The 24,235-nt window shown below is 38.4% G+C and overlaps 1 protein-coding gene across 1 annotated transcript in view; it reads left to right on the top strand.

Annotated features, from left to right (window-relative positions):
* Window positions 1-14,116, top strand: part of LOC117458943 (gamma-aminobutyric acid receptor subunit beta-2) — a 56,484-nt gene extending 42,368 nt beyond the window's left edge. Inside the window, exons 6-10 of the mRNA XM_034099693.2 lie at window positions 6,133-6,270; window positions 8,034-8,186; window positions 10,107-10,351; window positions 10,950-11,090; window positions 11,442-14,116. Of these exons, the coding sequence (XP_033955584.1) occupies window positions 6,133-6,270; window positions 8,034-8,186; window positions 10,107-10,351; window positions 10,950-11,090; window positions 11,442-11,789 (1,025 nt within the window). The 3' untranslated portion in view covers window positions 11,790-14,116. The remainder of the gene's footprint in view (window positions 1-6,132; window positions 6,271-8,033; window positions 8,187-10,106; window positions 10,352-10,949; window positions 11,091-11,441) is intronic.
* Window positions 14,117-24,235: the final 10,119 nt, after the last annotated feature.

Here is a 24,235-nt window from a genome sequence, read left to right as displayed (position 1 = left end):
AGCACTTAATCGTGTGAAAGTTGTTTCAAAATGCAGCTGCCAGGCTTTCTACTGGAACGAGAAGAGAACACATTGATCTAATTTTTCCATCGTGCTACTTATTCACAGTAGAATATATTTTGAGAATTCTATTCATTTTTTTTTGTTTGAGGTGATGATGATGTCATATAACTTCCCATATGACTATATTATACACAAATGCTTTGGAAATACATTATTTTTGAGACTGAAAAGGGGGAATATCTGAGTGCTGTGCGCACAGTCTCCACTTACGTCAAGAGGACGTAGAGATGTCAGAGTGTGAGGGTGTTGAGAGCAGCCACTGAGGAGTCTGTGTTAATAATTCACAGCAACTAAATAGGTCACACAAGTATTAATTAAGCAGAGCAGGATAGGGGGGAGGGAGAAGAAGAAGGAAGGTAGAGTGAGTGATAAATGGACACAAAATAGTAGTTATGACACCGAAATAACAAAAAGGGACAAGGAACAGGAGTGTAATCAAATGGAAAAGAGTGGTAGGAAAAAGAGGAGATAAAAATGTAACAAGTTATGGAAAATGGGTGGGGGGAAAAAGGATACAAGACCAACAAAAGTATTGGAGAAGAGAAAGGATGTGTCATGTAACCAACATGTGATGATTTACAATGCTGGGAGACGTGAAGATGTCAGGCTGTATTTACACCATAACAGTGCACAGCTGATAGAAAGGGACACCTGGTGGTTAAAGCACGTTATTGGATTTTATTATTTGTATTATCAGATCCCTATAAAGTATATTCATTACTCGTTATTCTCTACTAATAGTTCATTAAAGATTGTATATATTGACTATTTTGCACATCCCTTTCAAGATTTCAAGATTTTCTAAGGTTTATTGACATATCAAATTATACACAACTACGGTGTAGTTATGCAATGAATGAAAAACTTGGGTCACAGGTTCCTCAACAGCGCATTACAAGACATCTATCAATATGTGTGTATACCTCCACCATTAAACTGTCATATTCTGCACATGTCTTATACTATCTACATACATCTTATAGGAGTATAATACATATGTATAATATCAGTTAAAATAAGTGCTTAAACATAGCAATGTTAACTATGTTTAAGCACTTATTTTAACTGATTATAAATAGAAAATCTTGAAATCTTGAAAGGGATGTGCAACATAGTCATTATATACAGTCTTTAATTAACTATTAGTAGAGAATAACCCATCCATCCATCTTCTCCCGCTTATCCGTGGTCGGGTCGCGGGGGTAGCAGTTCCAGCAGAGAGCCCCAAACTTTCTTTTCCCTGGCGACATCAACCAGCTCTGACTGGGGGATCCCAAGGCGCTCCCAGGCCAGCGAAGAGATATAATCCCTCCACCTGGTCCTAGGTCTACCCCTTGGTCTCTTCCCAGCTGGACGTGCCTGGAACACCTCCCTAGGGAGGCGCCCAGGTGGCATCCTAACTAGGTGCCCGAACCACCTCAACTGGCTTCTTTCGACGCGAAGGAGGAGCGGCTCAACTCCGAGTCCCTCCCTGATGACCGAACTTCTCACCTTATCTCTAAGGGAGGCACCAGCCACCCGGCGGAGGAAACCCATCTCGGCCGCTTGTATCCGCGATCTCGTTCTTTCGGTCATGACCCATCCTTCATGACCATAGGTGAGGGTAGGAACGAAAATGGCCCGGTAGACAGAGAGCTTTGCCTTCCGTATTGACGTACGTATTGTGTGAAAAGAATTGTAAGATGTTGTTTAATTGCTTATATATTTAAGATCCACGTCACGTTTTCAGTTTTGGCAGCAGTTGTTCCTGTTTGTCTAGAAGTCTTCTCATCAGGGCTCTATAAATAGAGAACTACGGCAGATATGTAATATTGAATGCGGCCGAACCGTGTATTACAATGCCATTATGTGATGACTTTCAAAGAGAAAAGCAAGCACACTCGGTAGGGGTGTAACGGTTTACAGAAGTCACGGTTCGGTTCGTACCTCGGTTTGGGGGTCACGGTTCGGTACGGGTTCGGTACAACAAGATAAAGCAAAAAAAAGTCCCAAATGCATAATTCCAGGTTTGTTGTTATTTATCTTTGAACAGTAGTGCAAGTTTCAGTTTAAAAATAAGGAACTCTGACATTTTGAATAATTAACTGTATTAAACAGTTAAAAACAAACCACAAACATCACCACAAACACTCAGATGGCCATATTATCTATAATTGCTGATGTCAAACAAAAAGGTTTCATCAAGCTGTAAAACTAAAAAGAATGTCTTGAAAATATTACATCATAAATAATAAGCCAAAAGCTTCCGTTATTTATTTTGGTCTCACTGCTTTCATGCCTATTGGCTTCTTAAAAACAGCGGGGATAAGCTGTTGAACTGCTGTTGTCTTTTGCCGGGCTCCGGTGATTGGCAAATCTGGGTGATGCCTTCTGATATGATTTAGCATGTTTGGCGTGTGTTTCCATTAGCATACTGCACCGCTGTCTAACAACGCCGACACACCGTCCTCGTCCGATCCACCACTCGCACACTTCATCGTTATTGTAGTCCACAGGGAACCCGAAATGTTCCCACACAGCTGATTTAAAAGAAGCAGGTGGGTTCTAGCTCCTGTGTGTTATCTGAAATCGCCATACTAACTTTTCTTCTTCTTGTATTTTGTTCGTTTTGTTGTGTTTTGTTCTTGTTCTTTATTTGTTGTTTAAGGGCGGCTGGCAAACAGCTTTTAGGCGCAATACCGCCCCCTGGATTATATATAGTGTAGTGGATACTGCCCTGAAGGACAGACTTTTTTCCCACTCGTAAAAAAAAGGCGTATTCGCCGTGTGACTGCATGTGCCGAACCGTGACGGTACGGGACGAATACGGATACCGTTACACCCCTAACACTCGGAATAAAGCATTATTTTATTTAGAATTTTTTTTTCCGGATTTCACATCGCATAAACCCCATTTCCCAGCGTACATTGCGGCTAAACCATCCAATCAGAGAGCAGAGGATCTTGCCTACGTCTGTTTCCGGTATTGCTTATGACGAGCGTATTTTGTTATACACACATTCCTTCACATTTACATTTTAATTTACATTAAAGTATTTCGTGAGGCCTTCTAACATGTTTTTAAATATAACTACGGTTCTAGTTGAAGAGTTTGTAAATTAACATGAACCGAAGCTGTTGCCTGGCAACGCAATCGCACAATGTCACGTCCGTTAATTCCACAAACACACACATGGATTAACATAGATTTAATACATTAATGTAGCCTTTGTTTCTGCTAAAAGAGGTGTCGACCAGCTGGGGCAACAAGAAAATTGGCGTAAACGAGTGTGACTATTAAAAAATCATTATTATATTAATATTGACAATAACAACCGACCGTCGGGGTAGCATTTGCTTGGCATTTCCGGGTATTGCTCTACTGGTTGGGCCATGTTAACAATACCGTGTAACCGTCACGTTTTAAGGGATGCAATCGTGACATCTTCACGTCTCCCAGCATGGTAAATCGTCACATGTTCACGTCTTGCCGTGATACCGGGTTGCATGTAACAGTTTATATGCACTAATCAGTGAAACAGCATAGGAGTTCCCTCTAAATTGGTCTGGCAAACATGCTTTGATTCGTCGTCCATCCCGTCAGCGTCATCACTGCCATCACCGCCATCCTACACACACACACACACACACACACACACACACACACACACACACACACACACACACACACACACACACACACACACACACACACACACACACACACACACACACACACACACACACACACACACACACACACACACACACACACACACACACACAGACGCACGCACACCAACACACTGCACATGGTCATGTCAACCATTTTAATTAACTTTCTAGCTGCTCAAATGCAAGTGCAAAAAAGGAGAGTCAACTTCATCGCACGCAATCAAATTATATAATAATCACCCAGGCAAATTCTACTAACATTCATGTAAATCCACACAGTAGACAACATGCAGTTGTAACAACTGTTGCAACCATCAGAAATGATTATTATGTTGTGTGTTGAATGGCAGAAAACATTCCAGATTTGTTTAGTTCATCTCCTGCTGTTACCTTAATGCAAAACTACACATCAACTCTGGGATCAACAGGTTTCTTCAATGTATTCTTTCGTGTTTTTTTTATCAGTTTTATGATGTAGGGCTATAATATCCAGTTGTTTGTCCTGAAGCAGCAAAGTGTATTGTCCGTTTTGGCCTCTTGCCACTCAGTTGAGCCAGTTCACACTTCAATACACTCATCGTGATGAGCTGTCAGAACTATTACCATTTACAAAATGTAGCAATCGTACTGTGTTGCACTATAAAAATTAACTCTGGGTCAATTCTCAACCTTAGTGTTTCCCTAAAGAATGCAAACATATAACAGTAATGCCATCTGAGTTTTAAAACAAGTTTAACTGCTGTGTAGCTTTTTTTTTAAACCACATGTTTTGATGGTATGATGACTTTTGCTGTGGTGTAGGGAGGCTTAAAAATCACTTCATTACATTTGATATAGGCTTTCACACAACCACGCAGGTTTACATGGTGACAATAGCTTTCTTACATATTATTTTAAATGGCTGTTTTAATTGAGTTTTACTTACTTTACGTTTTTTTTTGCTTTAATGGCCAGCCAGCCTTTTAGCGCACAAACCCCAGCTGTCTCCTGTCTCTTCTCATCTCCTACCTCTCCTCTCTCTGAGACCAATACTCTTATGCCCTGAAGTCAGTAGATATTTCAAATGTACCAGAGCAGACAGTAGGCAGTGGATTATGCAAGAGAGCGTTTCATGGTCTAATGAAACATTTCTACTTTTCTTCTTGCTTCTTTTCCAACACCACTTGTCTTTAACTATACATATGAACTACAGAGTTCTATGTTACTCAATCATTTATTGCCACTGCCCACTAGCTGCCTTTGCTGTCCTTGTCTCCACTGATTGGGCCAAAATGAGAGCAAACGAGCTTCCAGCTTTGGTTCAGATTAATATTAATGGACTTGCTTCCTGTCTCTTTACAGATTTGACTTGGTTTTACAGATGAAAATGGATGCCTGGTTATTTAATCAGTCTTGCTCTTGGTATTTAATAATTTAATTGCTCATGGAACAAGACATAATAAAGTTGACTCATATATATATTTAGTCACATATACACTATAAGGGTTTCCTTCAGCTACTATATGGAATGTTTTATGTTTAACTTCCTTTCATTATTTATAGTTTTAACAGGCTTTTACATAATTTAGTTATCGTTAGGAATACAGTACCAGGGCATGAGCATGTGCTTTGCTTGTGGGAACTTCAGATAATGATGTTGAGCTGCATTCGAACAGGGAAAGGAACTGTTGTGGAGATACTCGAGACTTCTAGACTGGTTGTACTAAGCCAGTTGTGTGTAACTCTAAAGTACTTATTGAAACAGGGTTAAATAAACCAATGTATACAAATACAACTGTTCAATGTTATGCCATGCTCAATTATCACAAGTGACGGGTCAAGAGCACACAAGTGGATCATTTAATAATAATAATAATAATTACAATGTAAAAAAGTGTGCTCTGGTACTTGTTAAAGTGTGAAAGCACAAATATATCCTATCTGGAGTGCTACATCTGTATGAATCACCCACTTTATCTGAAAACAGTGACAAAGAGGTGCTACTTGACGGTGTCATGGCAATTGACTTCCATTCATTCTCACCTGTAGAAGCAAATGTTGCCACTGCATTTTGCTCTCTATATACAATATGCTAGTAAATGTGGGATATATAGATCCAGAAGCATCTAAGTCAGTAAGAAGTTGTAATTGCTAATTTACTGTAATTGCATTTACATACAAATTCAAGTAGGATATGAGAAACATCCTTAATTTATGGATTATCTCCATCTCTATCTTTTTTAAATCAGTGAAGCAAAGACCAATTATTCTTTGCTTCAGCCAAGTGTACTTTGGTGACAAATGCAAACGTTATCATGCAGAATGATTCATTAACTGGACTGCACATGATCCAGATTGGACATGATTATAAACATACATATTTGATCATACCATTAACAATCCTCAGTAATTCCTGTGCTCTGTGCCCTGTTTTAGATGGCTACACTACAGATGACATTGAGTTCTACTGGCGGGGAGGAAACGGGGCTGTGACGGGGGTGGACAGGATCGAACTGCCCCAGTTTGACATTGTGGATCATAATCTAATCTCCAAGAATGTCGTCTTCTCCACAGGTAATGGTGACAAAAAGGTTGAAATGCATGAATCAAAGTTGATTAAGCAATAATCCAAATGTGGTATAACGTAATGCAATCCTAAATTCTTATTCTCAAAATCTATATTATCTACAAGCATGTATGAAAAATTTGTTTAGATACACACACGCTTACGTTTTTATTTACTCCTATTATAAAACACCCTTTGGTTGTATTCAGTTTCTGTTATTTTTATTTCATTTAATTATCACTATGCTGCTGCAAAACATATTGCAATTCATAAATATTGAATTTCTCACTTATTGAATAGCATAACAAAATAGCATACACTTATTTCCCGAAATGCAGACTGTTATGTAAATGAACACATATACAAACCTCTGAATGAAGTGCAGTCGTGGGAGAGGGAAGACACTATGGCTTATTTAACAGCAATAAACAAAAAGAATGCTGTCTGATACAATATTAATCTCTTCTGCATTTTCATATTCGTGAATTTTGTCATGCAAGTAAGCAATTGTAAGCGGGACAGGCGTTCTGCTGAATACAGTTTCAAGGTACTGTACAGAATGGGAGCAGAACACTAAAGCAATAAGATCGTAGAGCGTCAACCAATGAGAGGGCTTGTTTTGTCCACGGGGTCACACATTCCACGCAACCCTATTAATAACATAATGCTTTCTGATGAATGCACAATGTTCTTATGCGTGTCTGATTTGTTGTTATCAACCTAAGTGTTTCCATGCAGTGTGCATGGAAACACTTATTGCCTCATTCCGAGATATGGTGGATGGTGGATTCCCTTTTTAACGTGCTGTCTATTGCAGTATGAAGTATATGACCTGTGGGGAACCCAGAGTTGCTGACATCAGCACAAGTCCATGGGCATTTACCCAATACAAGTGTCATGTCCAAGGATAGACAATGACATTGTTTCCCTTTTGAATAATAGATATTCCCTGCTGTACCTCTGTCATGTCATTTCCTACCCAAGCTATTCCCTCACTCCATAAAGAAATTATTCAAGGATTCTCTCGGTGGCTCATGCAAACATTAACTAAAAGAAACAGCAAATCCAAGTGGTGACATTTAAAGAAGAGCTGAGGATGATGGGTTGTTGCTGCTTTCATTAAAAAGCACAATCTTCCTCCCCCAACCATGACTCTCCAATGGAGTTGATATTGCTCTGTTTTCCAGCCCTGTAGTGCCGTTACTTTGTGGTTGTAATGCAACTTAAAACCAAATACAGCCAATTCCCTCAGGAAGAAAGGATGTGTTCTGATAACAGTTTTCCTGTACCAAAACCCCAGCTGAAGGTTTATTTCAAATAGAGCAGGATAAGCAAAAATAAGAGGATCCTCGATAGAAAAACCATCAAACTTATAACAATATTTTGTATAACCAGGAATTGGAGAGCAGGTAAATCAGGAGAGTGCTCTAGTTCAGAGGTTCAGAGACAACAAATAAAGCCTTTTACTGGGTTGTTTCTGCAATGGACACTCAGGTCAGAGAGACTTACTGATAGAGGAGAACCATCTAAATTGAAAATGCCTTCACAACAAGGTTAGAAATAAAACTGTTATTTTGCTCTTGTATCAACCCAAAGTGCTAAACATTTACTGGTTTCTGCTTTTCAGTAAATATCTTCGATTTCATTGTTTTGACCAGGGAAATTGTAGATTGAAAAACCCATCCCCCAACAAAATAAATGATTACAATATTTACTTTTGAATATTTACACTTCTGCTTGATTTTTTCCACTTCCTATCCCCTCTCTGCAGGTTCTTACCCTCGTCTGTCCCTGAGTTTTAAGCTGAAGAGAAACATTGGGTACTTCATCCTGCAGACATACATGCCTTCCATACTTATCACCATCCTCTCTTGGGTCTCCTTCTGGATCAACTATGACGCCTCTGCTGCCAGAGTGGCTCTAGGTGAGGCCTGCAATACAAATATAGACATATTGTCAGGTGTTGGGGTGGAAGATTGCCCTGGTCTGTTATTGATGGGTCAGTGACAGTTACACATTACTTTTATGTGATATTTTTCTCTTCTTTACATCATCACATTCATACAATTCACCTGAAGTGCAATGCGGGACAAGAAAGGCACATTTCACACTATCTCCGGCTAGAAACCAGTGTCAAACCTAAACATTGAAAATTCAGACAAGGGTTTATAGTCTTTATAAAATACTGCCTTTTTCCGACAAAAATCTAAAACTCCTTACAGATGAACTGATCAGTGCGGTGAAAGCCTTGAATTGTACGTATTGTATAAATGATGCATCTTGTATTTTATATTTTTCATTTTTTTTTAATACATGATCTTTAAACCTTCAGTAAAGAATAGCACTGCACCGATCCACAAACACACTTTGTTTCACTCCTTTTACAGTAACTGTGTGTTCAGGGTCAAATAACCATTCCCAGTACCACAAATGTAACTGTTCCTCTCACACGTATTATGATGGATGACCAGTTTGAGTTGTTTCCACTCTTATTTCAGAGCCCCTGTGCTCTTCAGGAAGTCACCATTTCCCCCCGTCATCCTCAATTATGTAAACCCTGTGTAGCCTGCGAGGTTTGTATTGAGCTTCTAGCTTACTCTGTGTGTATCGGAAGCTCCCTGACTTCTTTTCACCCAACCCCATCCACCCAGCTTCATCCATCTACCCATCCCTAGCTTTAGTCGACAAGGCAATTTCGCTGATTGACGACTGAGCTGCATTTAGTGATCCAGGGGAAGGCATGCATGGGATTAAATGAAAAAAAAGGTAATGCTCCATAATGGAGGCGGGTCAACAGAGTTGCGAAATATAAGGTCGGCCCCCAATCTACACTAGATTCAGGCACCACTTTACCCTGACCTGGTTTCAAGCATTAAAGAGGACCTGTAATGGCTGAAACACATGGCCACTGTGTTGCAGGAATCCTTTGTTGTTATTGTTAAGCTTCTGCATCAACAGCTTGGGAAAAGTGCCTGAATCCTATTTTGAGCAGTGGTCAGCTTTGTGACAGCTGTAAAATAATGTAGTAATTGTTTACTGAGACTCTCAATCGAAATTGCCTTAAATAATCATGCTTTGTGTGCTTTAACAGTAGAATATACAGGTGCGTGTTAGGGGATTTGTGAGCGCCATAGGAGCAGAGAATGCAATTATTTAATCATGCAAGGTAAATCACATTGAGGCTTAAGAATCATGGCTTTCATGCCAGTTATAATTCCTGCATATAGATAATACCTTAGACACACTATGGTAGGCACACTACATCGAAGAGGCTGTGCTTTACTAAGACAGCAGGAATATGAAATGTTATCACTGTTTCCATATCACTCATAATAAGCAGAAACGTATCCCATTGATATTCACTGTCAATTTGAGAGAAACTATCTGCACAGCTTGCTGGGCGAGGTTTTGAAAACTGACTACAACTTTTCTCAGTTGGAATTCTCTGCTAATGAACAAGACCGAGGTTGACATTTTAATTTGAAATCGCTGCAGCACTTTAGGTGTGCCTCTTTTAGCTTGTCTCCCGATGCATGGTTTGAAGTCATGGTGGTAAGCCTTTCGGGTTTATTGACCCTGGCAGGCTTAATCGAGCACAGACATGGTATCATGTGGATCAAAAAGATGTTGTGTGGTGGGAAGGATTAAGTCTGTCACACACTCAGAAGAGAACAGTATGTAAGAGTTTCAGGTGATTGCTATAAATAAGAAAAATAGTATATGTGTTACAGCATTATTTCAACTGTTTTTAACGCAATACATGTTGTTTTCGACATTGAGTTATTCATACAGTATCTATAACGATGATTAGATGTGATGCAATGCATTTGTCTTTCTCTTTTAGGAATTACCACTGTGCTCACCATGACCACCATTAACACCCATTTGAGAGAAACCCTCCCCAAAATCCCCTATGTCAAGGCTATCGACATGTACCTCATGGGCTGCTTCGTCTTCGTCTTCATGGCTCTGCTGGAGTATGCGCTGGTAAACTACATCTTCTTTGGACGGGGCCCTCAACGTCAGAAAAGAGCAGCTGAGAAACTAAGTGTAGCCAACAACGAAAAGATGAGGATGGATCCAAACAAGGTACATTAGCTTGCCTCTTTAGTTTGTTGACCTATGTTTTCATAAAACTCAAATGCTGCATACATATAGGAAAGCACAAACTCTAGATGAGCTTCCACAAGTCTTACATTCTATTTCTCAAGTGAACCCTTTTCTTTTTCTTTGCTCTAGATTTACAAAATTACAAATTGTCTTTACTTTGCAATGAAATTGTATCTTAATTATTAATGGAGCTGTCTGGGGAGCTCAAAATAATTACTAGAACATAAAAGAAGTGTCAACACTTCAAATGGATGGTTGACCTAATGTTTCCTGCCTTCACTTTACCAAGGGAAGCCATCGTAATAAACTTGTACTAGCAATGATTAAAATCCAAATGAGACATGTTGCCAGCTGAAACGATGGGAAAGGAGGTCTCAGGGCCACTTGGCTCTTTGTTTTGATGGAAGTTAGTTGCATTCACTTACTCAGAGTTTTCTCCCAGATGACATGAACCAAATGCCGACGAGCAGAGATACAATGGCCGCCATAACCAAGATAACATGGCTGCGAATAGACCTGCTTGGATGAATGTCCTGTAATATCAAGTGAAGAGTAAAACAATTATGTTTCCTTGCAGTGGTTGGTGGGGAATGTAGTTGGCAGAGATGATACTCTGTATGCAAGAATGAAACAAAGGGATCTTGATGGTCATGACTCGATGTGGGAACCAATCTTTGTGGATGACGCAGCAATGGGACTTGGCGATCAAAGGAATAAGGTACTGCAAAAGCCTTAAATGGTGTTGAAATGCTACTATTCAATAACATTAAGACTTTTTGACCAATTGCCTGCGAACAACAAGATGTTGATAATGAGTTACCAAACATTTGGCTGTGTACACAACAAGCCGATTTAGTATTTAATTTGTGTTGTTATGGGCAATCGCACAAGAAAACACCACTCCAAATAAAAGGCCCATCTGGGGTGGTGTGGTCGCATATTTGTAGGATAGATGTTTAAATTAAATGTTGGTACTTCATTGTTTAACATTGTGAATATGTGTTTTATCAGATAATAAATATTGTTACATGATATCAATAAACTAGACAAACTTCATTATTTTTTCCAGATGGACCCACATGAAAACATTCTTTTGGGCACCCTGGACATCAAAAATGACATGGGCGTTACCGAGCTGGCACTGGGTCTCAATGACCCAAGAAATACTATGCTGACATACGACAGCTCAACTCTACAGTACCGCAAAACAGGGCTGGCCAGGCACAACTATGGCAGAAACACGCTGGAGTGCCACATGACTCAAAAGAAGAGCCGACTACGGAGGCGCGCTTCTCAGCTAAAAATCAACATCCCAGACTTGACTGATGTAAACTCTATTGACAAGTGGTCGAGGGTGATCTTCCCAACTGTCTTCACCTTCTTCAACGTTGTTTACTGGCTTTATTATGTCAATTAAAGGGGAAAAAGGACATCAGTGAAGGCAAGAACAAACAGCAAAATACTTAGGTCATTTGTTGTTTGTTTCTGGTTTGTTTCATTTGTATGTGATCTTGTAATACTGGACTGAAATACTATATTCAGGACTGGATCCATCATAACTTGGAATACTGCGTTTGCTGGCTAACACGTGAAAACCTTATAGAAGAGAGATTACAAACATATAAGGTGCCTGATTATTTGTTTAAAATTTACACGTTTGGGAAATTTGTATGTTCACACTTTTTTTAAATGTTTGTTTGCATATTGTTTACGTTTTTATTACTTTGAATTTACAGAATACATTATTCATTGCCAAAATATCATATCATTCAGATTCAAAAATGACAAGATGACATATCTAAAGGATTTGTTTACTTTCACTGAAACTACTCAAAAAGTGCTGGAGCAAATTAACGTCAGTAGGGTTTTCTAAGGTTATTTGTGTCAATTTACTCAAACAAATGTTCCTATTAATATTACAAGGGCCTGATGTTCACAATTTACAATATCATGTAATGTAAAATATATTTTGGATCAAACATTTTCTACTTTCTACTAATAAACTGGCAGCCCTGTATAATTTATTTCTAAGTATTTTCTCAGTTCATAGACCATTTAAATAGGGTAACAATAATAAATATCAACTAAGAACATTCCAAAACGTCCAGGTTTGAACTCAATTGCACTCAAAAGCCTGTTGAAAGTCAAAAATGTTATGATGTAAATAAGCATAAAGCTAATACAGCCAATGTGGATTGTCATTAGTTTGTCTGTCCACTCTGTCCATTGGAAGAGAGTAAAGAACAGAAAGAGAGAAACAAATGTAGTAAAGGAATCTAATGTTTGTGTTTAGCCAAATTGGATTTACATATATATTATTATAATCAAAATGTTGACCTTCACCTCAAAGTCCATTCACACAGTATGGATGTCTTTGGGGATGATTTGTCTGAAGAAAGTAGTTTAGTCTATAACTGTGTATGTAAACATCACCTGTATACCTTTTAGTATATCTATAATATGACCAAAAATTGTCTGACTTCAGCTTTCTATTCCCATTTTCTTGGAAACATATTTACCAACTGAGAAGAAAATGTCCTCAAATGCCGAAAAGGCACTTTCTCGGTTCAAGAAGAACACGGATGGTAAAGCTTAAAACTGACGCCATTGATCCTGCCAGAAGGCAAAAAAGCACAAATATCAGCTTTTAAGACAATATTTAAATATCATGTTTTTATGCTAGGTTTTTCGTTTAGTTGCCAATGAGTTTATATATGTATCTGCCTCCAAAGCAAACATATTATAATCACAATTTAAAACCAATAAGTCATTTTTTCCAGATTGAAAATGGGTTGATGATCGTAGAGGTCATAGCCTTTAGCCCACATACAACAGGTAATTACAGATTATTTACCAATGATGCTGTGCTTTTGACGTTGTGGACACAATGAAGATTTTATAAAGGATTTTGCACACAAGTTCTTAAAAGCCATAGAGGCTGTACCTAGTTCTTCACATACCTGGTGCTTATGTGGGCTATCTTAAAAGGAACTTTATTATTATGACTACAATCACACTTGTTTCAGTTCCAACAAAGTTTAAATGTAGGAAAACACGACTAGGGCTGCGATAAAGAGTGTACCATCCCTCTTCCCATTGATTTTCCACACTGCCCGTATGAATAATTCTGCTGTTATAGCCTCTTTTATTGCATATAAGTAGAGTCAATAGATTTAAGGAAAATAGGAAACTTCAAACATATTTCAAAGTTAAATTGAAATGATAGGAACAAGAGCTTTTGCATTGTTTGTCTCAAGTGCTTCTTTCGAGTTCACCTAAAACAACAAAGTTCTCACTCAAAGGATGAATATTTACTTAAATGCCATTCATTTTGATTGTGATGGTTTGAGTAAACACTTTGAACATTTATATTGTAATTGTTTACTTAAAATGTAGCCATATACAGTTATGTCTCACTGCATGATCTGTAAAGTAGTAACTCTTTGATATTCTGTTTTTATCTCACTTTCTCCTTTTCTCACTGAACTGTTTCATTTAATTTGTGCTTTTTGTGTTCAATTGACCTCGCAAATGAGCATACATGATTCTGTAATTGCAATTTATAAAAAGTATGTCTAATGGATATTTCAAATATTGATGATGGTATAAATGATATTTACATTTTTCTAATAAGCATTTACAGCTGAAACTGTTTTAAGAATAACACAATAATGCATTTTTACAAGCACTGCCCAACAACTCCAATGGAAACTTTGATTAAACAGTGTGCATAGTTTTAACCTACATTAACCTCACTGGTGTTTACATGTCATCCAAATGAACCATTTTCACATTGTGTTGATCTAGGAATTGAAATATGCGCATTGTGTGTAAATGATAAAGTCTCGTTTTGGGAGTTGTTTAATTGTTCTGGTGATTATGTCAAACTAAATTCTTCTGACCTTTTTTTGTTTTTATTTTGTAATTAAGTAAAATGTGCGAAGAGATCCTTATAGATTATCGAATAGTCACCTTATTATTGGCATTGTGCATTTTTCTATATTTGAGGATGAATTGAACTCAAATGAGCATATTTAGATAAGTATGTATATATCAGATAGTATATTATTAATCCTCAATTGGATAATGTTATTCCTGTAAATAAATACCTATGAGCTTTCAACATAAAGGAGAATTCAGACATTTGAAATATAATTTATACTGTAACGTTAAGAGAATGAAAAAGGCTGATGTGAAACAATGTAAATAGTCTATTTTGCAGTGTCACATGATCACTTTTTTCTTTGCTTTTTTTTCTCTATTTGTTAAAGCACATACCTTTGGGTTTGCCAAAATGTAACATATATTCATGAATGTAGTTGATATTCTTTTGCAGCATGTATTTGCTGTAATGTGTCAGCAAAAGTTTTACAATTTATTGTACCAATGATCAGCTAAATAACGCATAATGTACACCACCGTTTCAAACAAACAAACTAACACACACACAAACAAACACACTAAGGGTCGAGTGATAAGGAGGCTAGAAATGCCTTTGGATTAGCCCGAAAGTAAACCATCTCAGGACAGCACAATTCACACTACAAACAACACTACAAAAACAAACTACAACTTCCTGCATTGTACTTAAGAAAAAGTACCTTAGTGAGCTTGTTTCAGATGTAATGTGTTTGCTTCCTCTGTTTGACAACATTCCTATATTACCAGATGCAATACACTTTTACACTTCTGACAGTATCCAACATATTTCACCATTGGCAGAATCTAAGGACCTTAGAAATAAGTCATTAATGTATTAAATTAACCTTAGCCATAAACATGTCTCAACCCGAAATGAATATATTTCTTATTTTCAGAAAAACTACTGTATGTGGTATGACATGGTGTGTTTGAGTGTGAGAGTGTAGTGGATGTGTGTTTGCCAGACAGGCATGTGTTCCCACCGGCTACTGCCAAGAAAAGTCTGCTTCATAAGTTCTACACTTTGAATATGTGTTTGTTCTTCACAGCGCTTTTTTTGTTTCATATATTTTTATACTTCTATACTCCTGTGTAAAAAAACAACTGCAAACACTGTTGTTTCACAAAACCTTGTAAATCCAATTTTGGCAATTTTCACATTTATATGATGATTATATTGTCCTCTAGGAGTTCTGAAAACCTAATGACATATATGCTTACAAAATCCTGTCATGATCCCATGTATAAAGTAAAACAAAATACATTATGGTTTAAAAATTGCTTTTTTTTCTCTTCATTCCTGGAAAGTTAAGGTTTTTGGGAATGCAAGGTTTTCATCAGACAGCAGAGTCTTCTCTTGGGACAGACTGACATCCTAAAAGCCTAAATGACACATCTTGGTGACAGTGTATGTTTGCACACACTCACAGAAGAAGCCTTAGCCTCATGCTACCCTGGACTAAACTCCAAGGAGCATCAATCCTTTTTACCCTCTCAACACCCTCCACCTTGAACAATCCCTGTATGTGCCACTCACGAGAACATTCCCAGAAACCCAGAGCTGTACCCTTCTCAAAGATAAGCCCTGTGAAAGTCAGTGTCTGTCTTTACTATGAAAAACCTAATGAATACATTGTCAATAAATATTGTGTACAGTTCTAATTCAGTGTGTTTATTGTAACCCTGAGTCGGGGGAAGAGAAACAATTGAGCGAGATAAATTACATTCTTTGTTGAGACAAAATAAGAAAAAAATATATATATTATATAAGTGGTTTATGGGGCAGGTAGGAACATTTTGCAAAATTAACATTTGTTGCTCACAAAAAAACCTAATGAGATCAGAACCAGGTTAACATACAGTATATGTTATCATGCTAGAACAACTCCAAATACCATCATTCCTTTTGGTAATTTCAAAGTCTGTCCTGACGTTTATTTGAGCTGGAACCATTTAAAAGCAACCTGGCTTCATTCCAAGAGTGTCAAAAAGTGATGTTCACAGATATATGAGACGCTCAGAGCAAGTGCTTTGTGAATTTGGTGTCTTTATGTAACTTATTTGACCTTAGGACTTTCACCCAGTGGATGGCTGTTTGTGTCCCATGTGAAACTAAAGTTAATTCATTTATTTCAACACAAAACATGATCTTTTTCTAAACCTAATTCAGTGTCTTTTTGTTAGTTTTAGTGTTGATGGAACGTTACCTAGTGGTTTTGTTTGAATTGAACGAAATTGTTACTGTGGACATGTTTTGAATCGGGCTACACAGTGCGTTGAAAATCAAGGAAAGGGATATTGTGTGTCAATGTAGGACGAAATGTGTTATTTTCCCCCTCAAATGTTCAATATTCTGGGAGAAAAAGTTAACAAAATCGAGCCAGACTATTTTAATTGACCAAATGTGTTTGTGCAGATGCTGATTTGTGGATTTAATGTTGGCCGAAGTTTTCTTGATTCTCAATTAACCAAAGCACATTATATTCAAGGTCACTTCTCCACTTGCTGTCAATAAGCAGCTACATTTTCCAAGCCACTGCTCAGGCATTTGCATTTTAATTTCAAGGCTTCACATAATACAGATCAATACACATGAAATTGTTTAGGTAAATAATGCCTGTCTGTTGCTACAAGATGTTGGTACTCCTAGAGTAGTGTTATATCAGCACATTTCAACCAATAGCCCTCTCTCCTTGGCTGTTGTTTCTCCTTCCAGTCCATAAATGGGATGTATTAACATTACATAAAATACTTTAATTTGTTATATCCATTAACACACAGATTTTAAAGATGTGTTTTATTTGTAAGATATCACAATTAGTGCAATACACAAGGAAGCAATACAAAAGTGGTAACTTGTGTAAAGTAGTTTTATCCCTGCACATATTTTCTTTGCTGCAGTATTTATTTTATCTTTGGTCAAAATGGCATCTTACCAAATACTCAGCCCTGTGTAAACAATAAATCATAATCAAAATAACTTGTTGCCTTTGTATGATACAACAAGTGTGACTACGGACTACAACCAAAGGCCGAACAGCTTGTGCACTTTTGCAGAAAAGGGCTGTCAAAGGAGAAGTGTAGCTTCGAGCAGAACATGGTTTTGGCTGTGAACAAGGAGGCTTGTCAGAGTCTCCGGGAGGTTTTAAATTAGCAAAGATTCCTGGCAGTCTGGTTTGTTAAATCTGTAGAATATAATAAAACTGCTGCTGCCTTTTCAAAGTCTCAAGATATAACAGATGCCTCTTTTCAATTCACGTCTATTCCACTCCGTGCACCCAGAGTTCATTTGGTGGTTTATTTCCCCATGAGAACATTTACATACCAAACTTAAGGAGTTTCATGTTAACACTTTAATCATCTAAGGGATATTGGAGCCAAATGTGAAATTGGTCCAACAACAAGTGCAGCCTCGTCTATTTTTCTCTTTTGCTTTAGACGCATACAGTTTAATCAAGCTACTATAGAAACAGGAGCTTTTATTACATCGATTTAAAAGTATATCCAAGGATGTAAGAGGTCCTTTTATATTTATTAAGAAGTTTCATAGATTAAAACATAGTTGATTCAACAATATTTTCGGTTTAAGATCTTAGTCTATCTGAATATAAAACAGACAAAAACTATACCAATACATGAAACATGATGTTGTCATAATATATACATTGAGTTAAATATCGCCAAATGACAAATGGATTGGCCCTCTGAGGCTGCGGCCCCACGAGGACGAATTCGGTCGTTTGCGTTACTGTTTAGTGTCATATAGACCGTTCGGCCACACGAGGACGACCGAATATGGCACTAAACGACTGAGGAAACGACAACGGGTCCCAAGGTGGATAGAAATGCATACGCCACTCTCTGGGGGGTCAAACAGCTCCGTGTGTGCGCCCTATACGGACATTTTCAGATCACTGATAGTGATTGCGCAATAGCCCCGCCTCTCCCCACCTCTTCTGCTCACCTCCGCTTACCCCGCGCCAGTGCTGAAGTGTTTCGCCACCAACAACAACAACAATGGCGGATCGCAGAGTTGCTATCGTGCTCCGGACGCTATTGACCATGCTACAGTTGTTTGTGCAACATCTACAGCAATAATGATGAGGCAATAGCCCCGCCTCTCCCCACCTCTGCTGCTCACCCCCACGTCAAAGTAAACTGCACCCTGAATTCAGATTATTTATCTTTCTCTCGCGAGTGAAGTCTAATCTGACAGGACGGAGACACGCAGCTCTGCTCACCTGCAGCTCCTCCCTCTGCAGCAAAACACACACTTCAAGTCAGATCATCACCCTTAGCTATTTTAATTACCTCTCAAACTCCCTAAACTAGTTATAACTATGTTTATTTTTACAGTCGGCCGGGTCACTGATTACTGGATGAGCTGCTGCATGAGACAGACACTGGCGCTGTCCGAAGAGAGGGAGGAAAAAGAGAGGCTCCGTGTATTTTATCATTATATTATATAGAGTCGTTATTCATTTGTTTTAAAGCTCAATAAATAACAAAGAAGACCTTTGACCGGCACTTTTATAATTTTGTCCGGAAGATTTCAACTTTAATACACGCTGACTGGCGAAAAACTCTGCCCGGTTCCCTCGGCCCCCACCGCGGAGAATAAACAGAAGGGCAACCATGACAACCATGCTTCTTCACTGCTTTTGTGGAGGAAGTTACAGCGCCACCTACAGGCTCCTGCATATGTACTGCAGCTTCTCCAGCGGTTGGAGCTAAACGGAGCGGTCTCGTGTGGGCAGACACTATCCGGATAATTATTGCATGTGGACGGAAGCCGTTTGCGATTGCGTTTGCGTTAATCCTATGCGTTTAGCCGTTTTCGTCCTCGTGGGGCTGCAGCCTAAATGTCTTGCTCATGCTAAGGCCTCCTCCCTCCTAGTCATGTAGACAAGATTATAGATTCCTTTTATGACAAATGGGAACGTTGCATCACCATGAACTAACTCAAAATGTATGATCTACAACTAGGTTTTTCTTACTGTGGTTCAAAATGTGCTTCTGACATGAAGATGTTAATGAGAGAATGTGGTTTCTGGAAGACAGCTGTCACCAAGAACTGTGCTTATAAGAGACAGCGCTACACGACAGCACACTTTAAAATATCTGACAGAATTCTGCTTCTAAAGAATTGGGGATGAATGAGATGCCATAAAAAGAAAAACTGCAGTGCCTTTGGGCAAAGCAATGAAACGGTCCAAAGCTCCAGTGGAAGCTGTTTGTTGGCAGAAATTATGCAATCTCCAGCTCATAATGTGCTCGTTCAAAATTCAAATGTACCACAGTATAAGCCAGTTTAATCAGAAGAATCTGCATCCCATGGCAACAGTGATCCTTTCAGTGCATTGCCGTTTGTATACTAGCACAGCGTGATGCTGAATTTGAAACCGAGTCACAGCGGTGTAAATAGAGTTCTGGTGGCTCTGGATAGGAAATGAGTCATGACACAGAACTGTAGGCAGTCCTGGCATTACAAAGAAGACATTAAAGCAGCAAAAATGTTCCATTCAACTTGCACCCACAACACCCATTTTGGTCATCACCCACTGCCTGTATGTGTGTGTCTGTTGCATAACCCACATCGTAATTTTTTTATAATCCGGTGTTTCAGATTAAAGTAACAAAGAAAAGCAGTGCTTGTTCAGCCAAGATATTTAACCAGCTTTGTTGTGGAAGGTGAGTCACCTGGGACACTTGTAATAAAAAGCATGACATTGTGAAAAATTCAACAAGTCCTCCAACTCATACGACCAAATGGGTCGATTGTTTAAGCCCTTATTACGACCAAATATGTCGTTTGTTCAAGCGCTTAATACGACCAGAGATGGGGTCGTTACTAAAAAAAAGTAATATATTACATATTACATATTACTTTAAAAAAAAGTAATATATTACACTACTTCGTTACTATCTACATAAAGTAATTCGTTACTTTACTCGTTACTTTACTCGCAGGGCCGGCCCGCCCCTCCCTACAGGCAGATCACGCAGACTGCTAAAGTTTCAAATGTTCTCTTTAGTTCAGTTTCCATTGTCGCATAAGACTGATCCAGATAGCTCCTGAATGTTTTCCTATCTGACCATGGCTGTCCTCTGTCTCCTGCTATCTGACCGTGGCTGTCCTCTGTCTCCTGCTATCTGACCGTGGCTGTCCTCTGTCTCCTGCTATCTGTATATTTTGCGCAGTCTATCTCTGCTCACGCTGTTGGGTCAGCGTGTTCTCCTGCGTGTTGGCCATGTGTTGCACTGGAGCCAGACTGGAGCACACCGCAAAGACTTCAGCCGAGCACGTACGAACTGCGCATGCGTGAGTGGCAATAACTCTCCTTACCAGCAGGCAGCGGTAGTGTGTATTCGTCATTCAAAACAAGCAACAACCGGAAAACAGAGAAGAAGAACTACGTGTGTGTGATATAAATAAACAACAGCTATGTGCGTTAGCTTCACCTAGCATGTGTTCTTTGCAGGTGTTTGTTGAGGTTTGATTATGACTGATTTTAGAAAGTAACGAAGTAACGCGTGTCGGGGCAATGTTAGTAACTGTAGTGTGATTACTGGATTATAAAAGTAGCGCGTTACACTACTCCGTTACCGACAAAGTAATATTATTACAGTAACGCGTTACACCCAACTCTGAATACGACCTATAATTACGTTTTAAAATTGTCGGCCTCTGGTGCTCCCGTTCAATGCAAACGTTACAGAGGGTTGTTTATTCACAAATAACCCTCTCTGTAAAATCCTAAATTGTAGGATAGTTTGGCCATTAAAACGCTTTATGATTAGATTTCTAGCGAGAAGTATATATTTTACTTTTAGAATCCACGTCCAGTCGATATGTAGGATCTATAGTTTGATAGATATTACGAAGATGATTTGAGGTTTCGTCAGGAGAATGTGTATATGCGGCAAGCTTCCATGTAAAGTTACGGGTTGAAAACAGTATTTCCGGTCTCGCCGTTTTCATAATAAAACCAATGATCAAATGATTTAACAGTGATTTCTGCACTACTCATCCACTAAAAAACATCAGTTTATCCTAGTTAATTATACGACATTAATTGGTTTAAATTGTGTACAATGCTTTTGTGTTTTCCCCATAGGTTTTTCTCTTTCGATTCTGAGAGACACATTTCTGTTTTCAGAGGTTTTTATAGGCTAAAATCACGCCGCAATGCACGTCGGGATATGGTGTTTATGTGATATGAAATCGGAAAACATTAAAAAAAATAATAATAATACTTTATTCCGAGTGTTCTTGCTTTTCTCTTTGAAAGTCATCACATAACGGCATTGCAATACACGGTTCGGCTGCATTAAATATTACATATCTGCCCTAGATATGTATTTATAGAGCCCTGATCAGAAGACCTTTTGACAAACTGGAAGAGATGCCGCCAAAACTGAATACGTGACGTGGACCATCAATATATCAACAATTAAACAACATCTTCCATTTATTTTCACACAATACGTCTCCTTGCAGTATCAACACTAATTCGGCTGACTTTTATATTTGATCCAATTAGTATATAGTCTGTATTTACACCATAACGGTGCACAGCTGATAGAAAGGGACTTTTTTGTAGTTTTTAAAGATATTACTGATTTTCTGAACTACCTTTCCAACTCCTCATGCAGTTGACTGTTACAGGTCTATACAAGTTCATGGTGCACTGCATAAGCTTCACATCGAGAGACTGAAACTGTATTTTCCTTTAACGTTCTGTTTTAATTTCACAATCAAGTTTATAGTCATATTATGTACGATATTATTATGTTGTATTAACTAGACCACTGGTCTAAACCGCACCTCCTAGTGGTTAAAGCACGTTATTGAATGTTGTTGTTGAAGAATAAGTTATATTTGATGAAAACATTTAAATATTAAGAGTAGCCTACATACAAAATAGGGGTCAATGATAGAAATATAGAATGGAAAATATCAAGAAGATACTGTAGTGATCTCTACAATAAAACAGTTTAGTGCAGGACGTCCAAAGATATTAACAAGAGGATGTGCAAAACAGACAAACTGATAAGGCTGCATTTTACTCAGGTGTAACTAAAGTCTGATTTAAGGGTTGTTTATATTTCACATCATTAATCAGAATCTGCAAAGTAACAAAGATAAATGTAGTAGAGTAAAAATACCAGGTTAACCTCTGAATTGTAGTGGAGTAGAACAAAGTAGTATATGCTGCTGTAACAAAAACATTTCCCAACTTGGGATCAATAAAGTATCTTATCTTAAGATGATCGATGGCTACTGCCATATTTGCTAAATGTGCATCTGAACCTTGACAAGTGCATGTTTCAGGCTTATCAATTAACAACAGGAAGGGTCACAGACATAAGACAAGCTGTTAAATAAAGCTCTTCTGACCTTAGCTGTCATGTGGGTATATTAATGCTGCCCATTATGGACACAAGCAATTTTCACCCATGTATTAATTATATGTTTTAAATGTGATAACACTAATGTGTTCCGTATCCCCTAAACCTCCAGGGATGTATACAGTTTAATACTGGCAACTTCTAATTGTGGGAAATACGAAAACGTCTTTTAAAACTACATTTCCCAGTAGAGACGTGCCATAGAACATGTTGCGAAACACACAATAGCCAGCAAGTGTAATTCTGGGGGGGAGGGCCGGGCTGGACCCGTCCAAGTCCAGTTTTGGATAGTCTGGCGTGGTTCCATTCCATTTCAAAGAGCTGTTTGACAGCGTAACCTTGTCGCACTGCCACTCCAATATCCAATCACAGAGCTTGAGGGCTAATCACGGGGTTTGTAAAGCAAGGCGGATGTTGTAGTCCCAAACGATAGCTGGGGATTATGGGTAGTGTAGTGTCTTCGGAAACTCTGTAGTGTCTAAACTCCGAAAAAACCAATTTGTTTCTCCGAATCGAAGGTTAAAAACACAAAAGCATTTTACACAATTTAAACCAATCAATATTGTGTAATTAACAAGGATAAACTGATGTTTTTTAGTGGATGAGTAATGGAGATATCACTGTGTAATCATTTGAGAGTGTGGGGAATACTTCCGGTTTTATTATGAAAACTTCGAGACCGGAAATACTGTTTTCACCCACGCTAACTTTACATGGAAGTTGCCCCATATACAGTACACGTTCTCCTGGCGAGACCTCAAATCATCTTCGTATATCTAGCAAACTGTAGATCCTACACATCCACTGGACGTAGATTATAAAAGTACAATATACACTTCTTGCTAGAAATCTAATAAAAAAGCATTTTAATGGCCAAACTATTCCACAATTTAGGATTTTCCAGAGAGGGTTATTTGTGAATAAACGACCCTCAGGAGCGTTTGCAATCGACAGGAGCATGTTGTTTCTTACACGACCACTAGAGGGGCTACACTTTAAAACATGACTCTGGGTCGTATTTAGCTGCTGAACAATCGACCTATATGGTCGTTTTTTGTAGGAGGACAGGCTGGAAAAATTGCATCTGAAGCAATTAATAGAGCTGAGACACCGGAAGTGTGCAAATAAAAAGCCTGCTTTCTATGTAAAAAAAAACCTGTGAAATTGATGTTTGGCATGGAAAGATTTGCTCTGGAAAACTGACACATACAGTGGGGCTAAAAAGTATTTAGTCAGCCACCAATTGTGCAAGTTCTCCCACTTAAAAAGAGGCCTGTAATTGTCATCCTAGGTATACCTCAACTATGAGAGACAAAATGAGAAAAAAAATCCAGAAAATCACAAAGTCTGATTTTTAAAGAATTTATTTGCAAATTATGGTGGAAAATAAGTATTTGGTCAATAACAAAAGTTCATCTCAATACTTTGTTATATACCCTTTGTTGGCAATGACAGAGGTCAAACGTTTTCTGTAAGTCTTCACAAGGTTTTGCAGATCTCCTCTAGCAGTGATGTTTTGGGGCTGTCGCT

This window comes from Pseudochaenichthys georgianus, chromosome 14 (assembly GCF_902827115.2).
Source record: "Pseudochaenichthys georgianus chromosome 14, fPseGeo1.2, whole genome shotgun sequence".
In the NCBI taxonomy this organism is placed as follows: domain Eukaryota; kingdom Metazoa; phylum Chordata; class Actinopteri; order Perciformes; family Channichthyidae; genus Pseudochaenichthys; species Pseudochaenichthys georgianus.
Note: the sequence above shows the minus strand (reverse complement) of the source record. Positions and strands in the feature narration are given on the sequence as shown.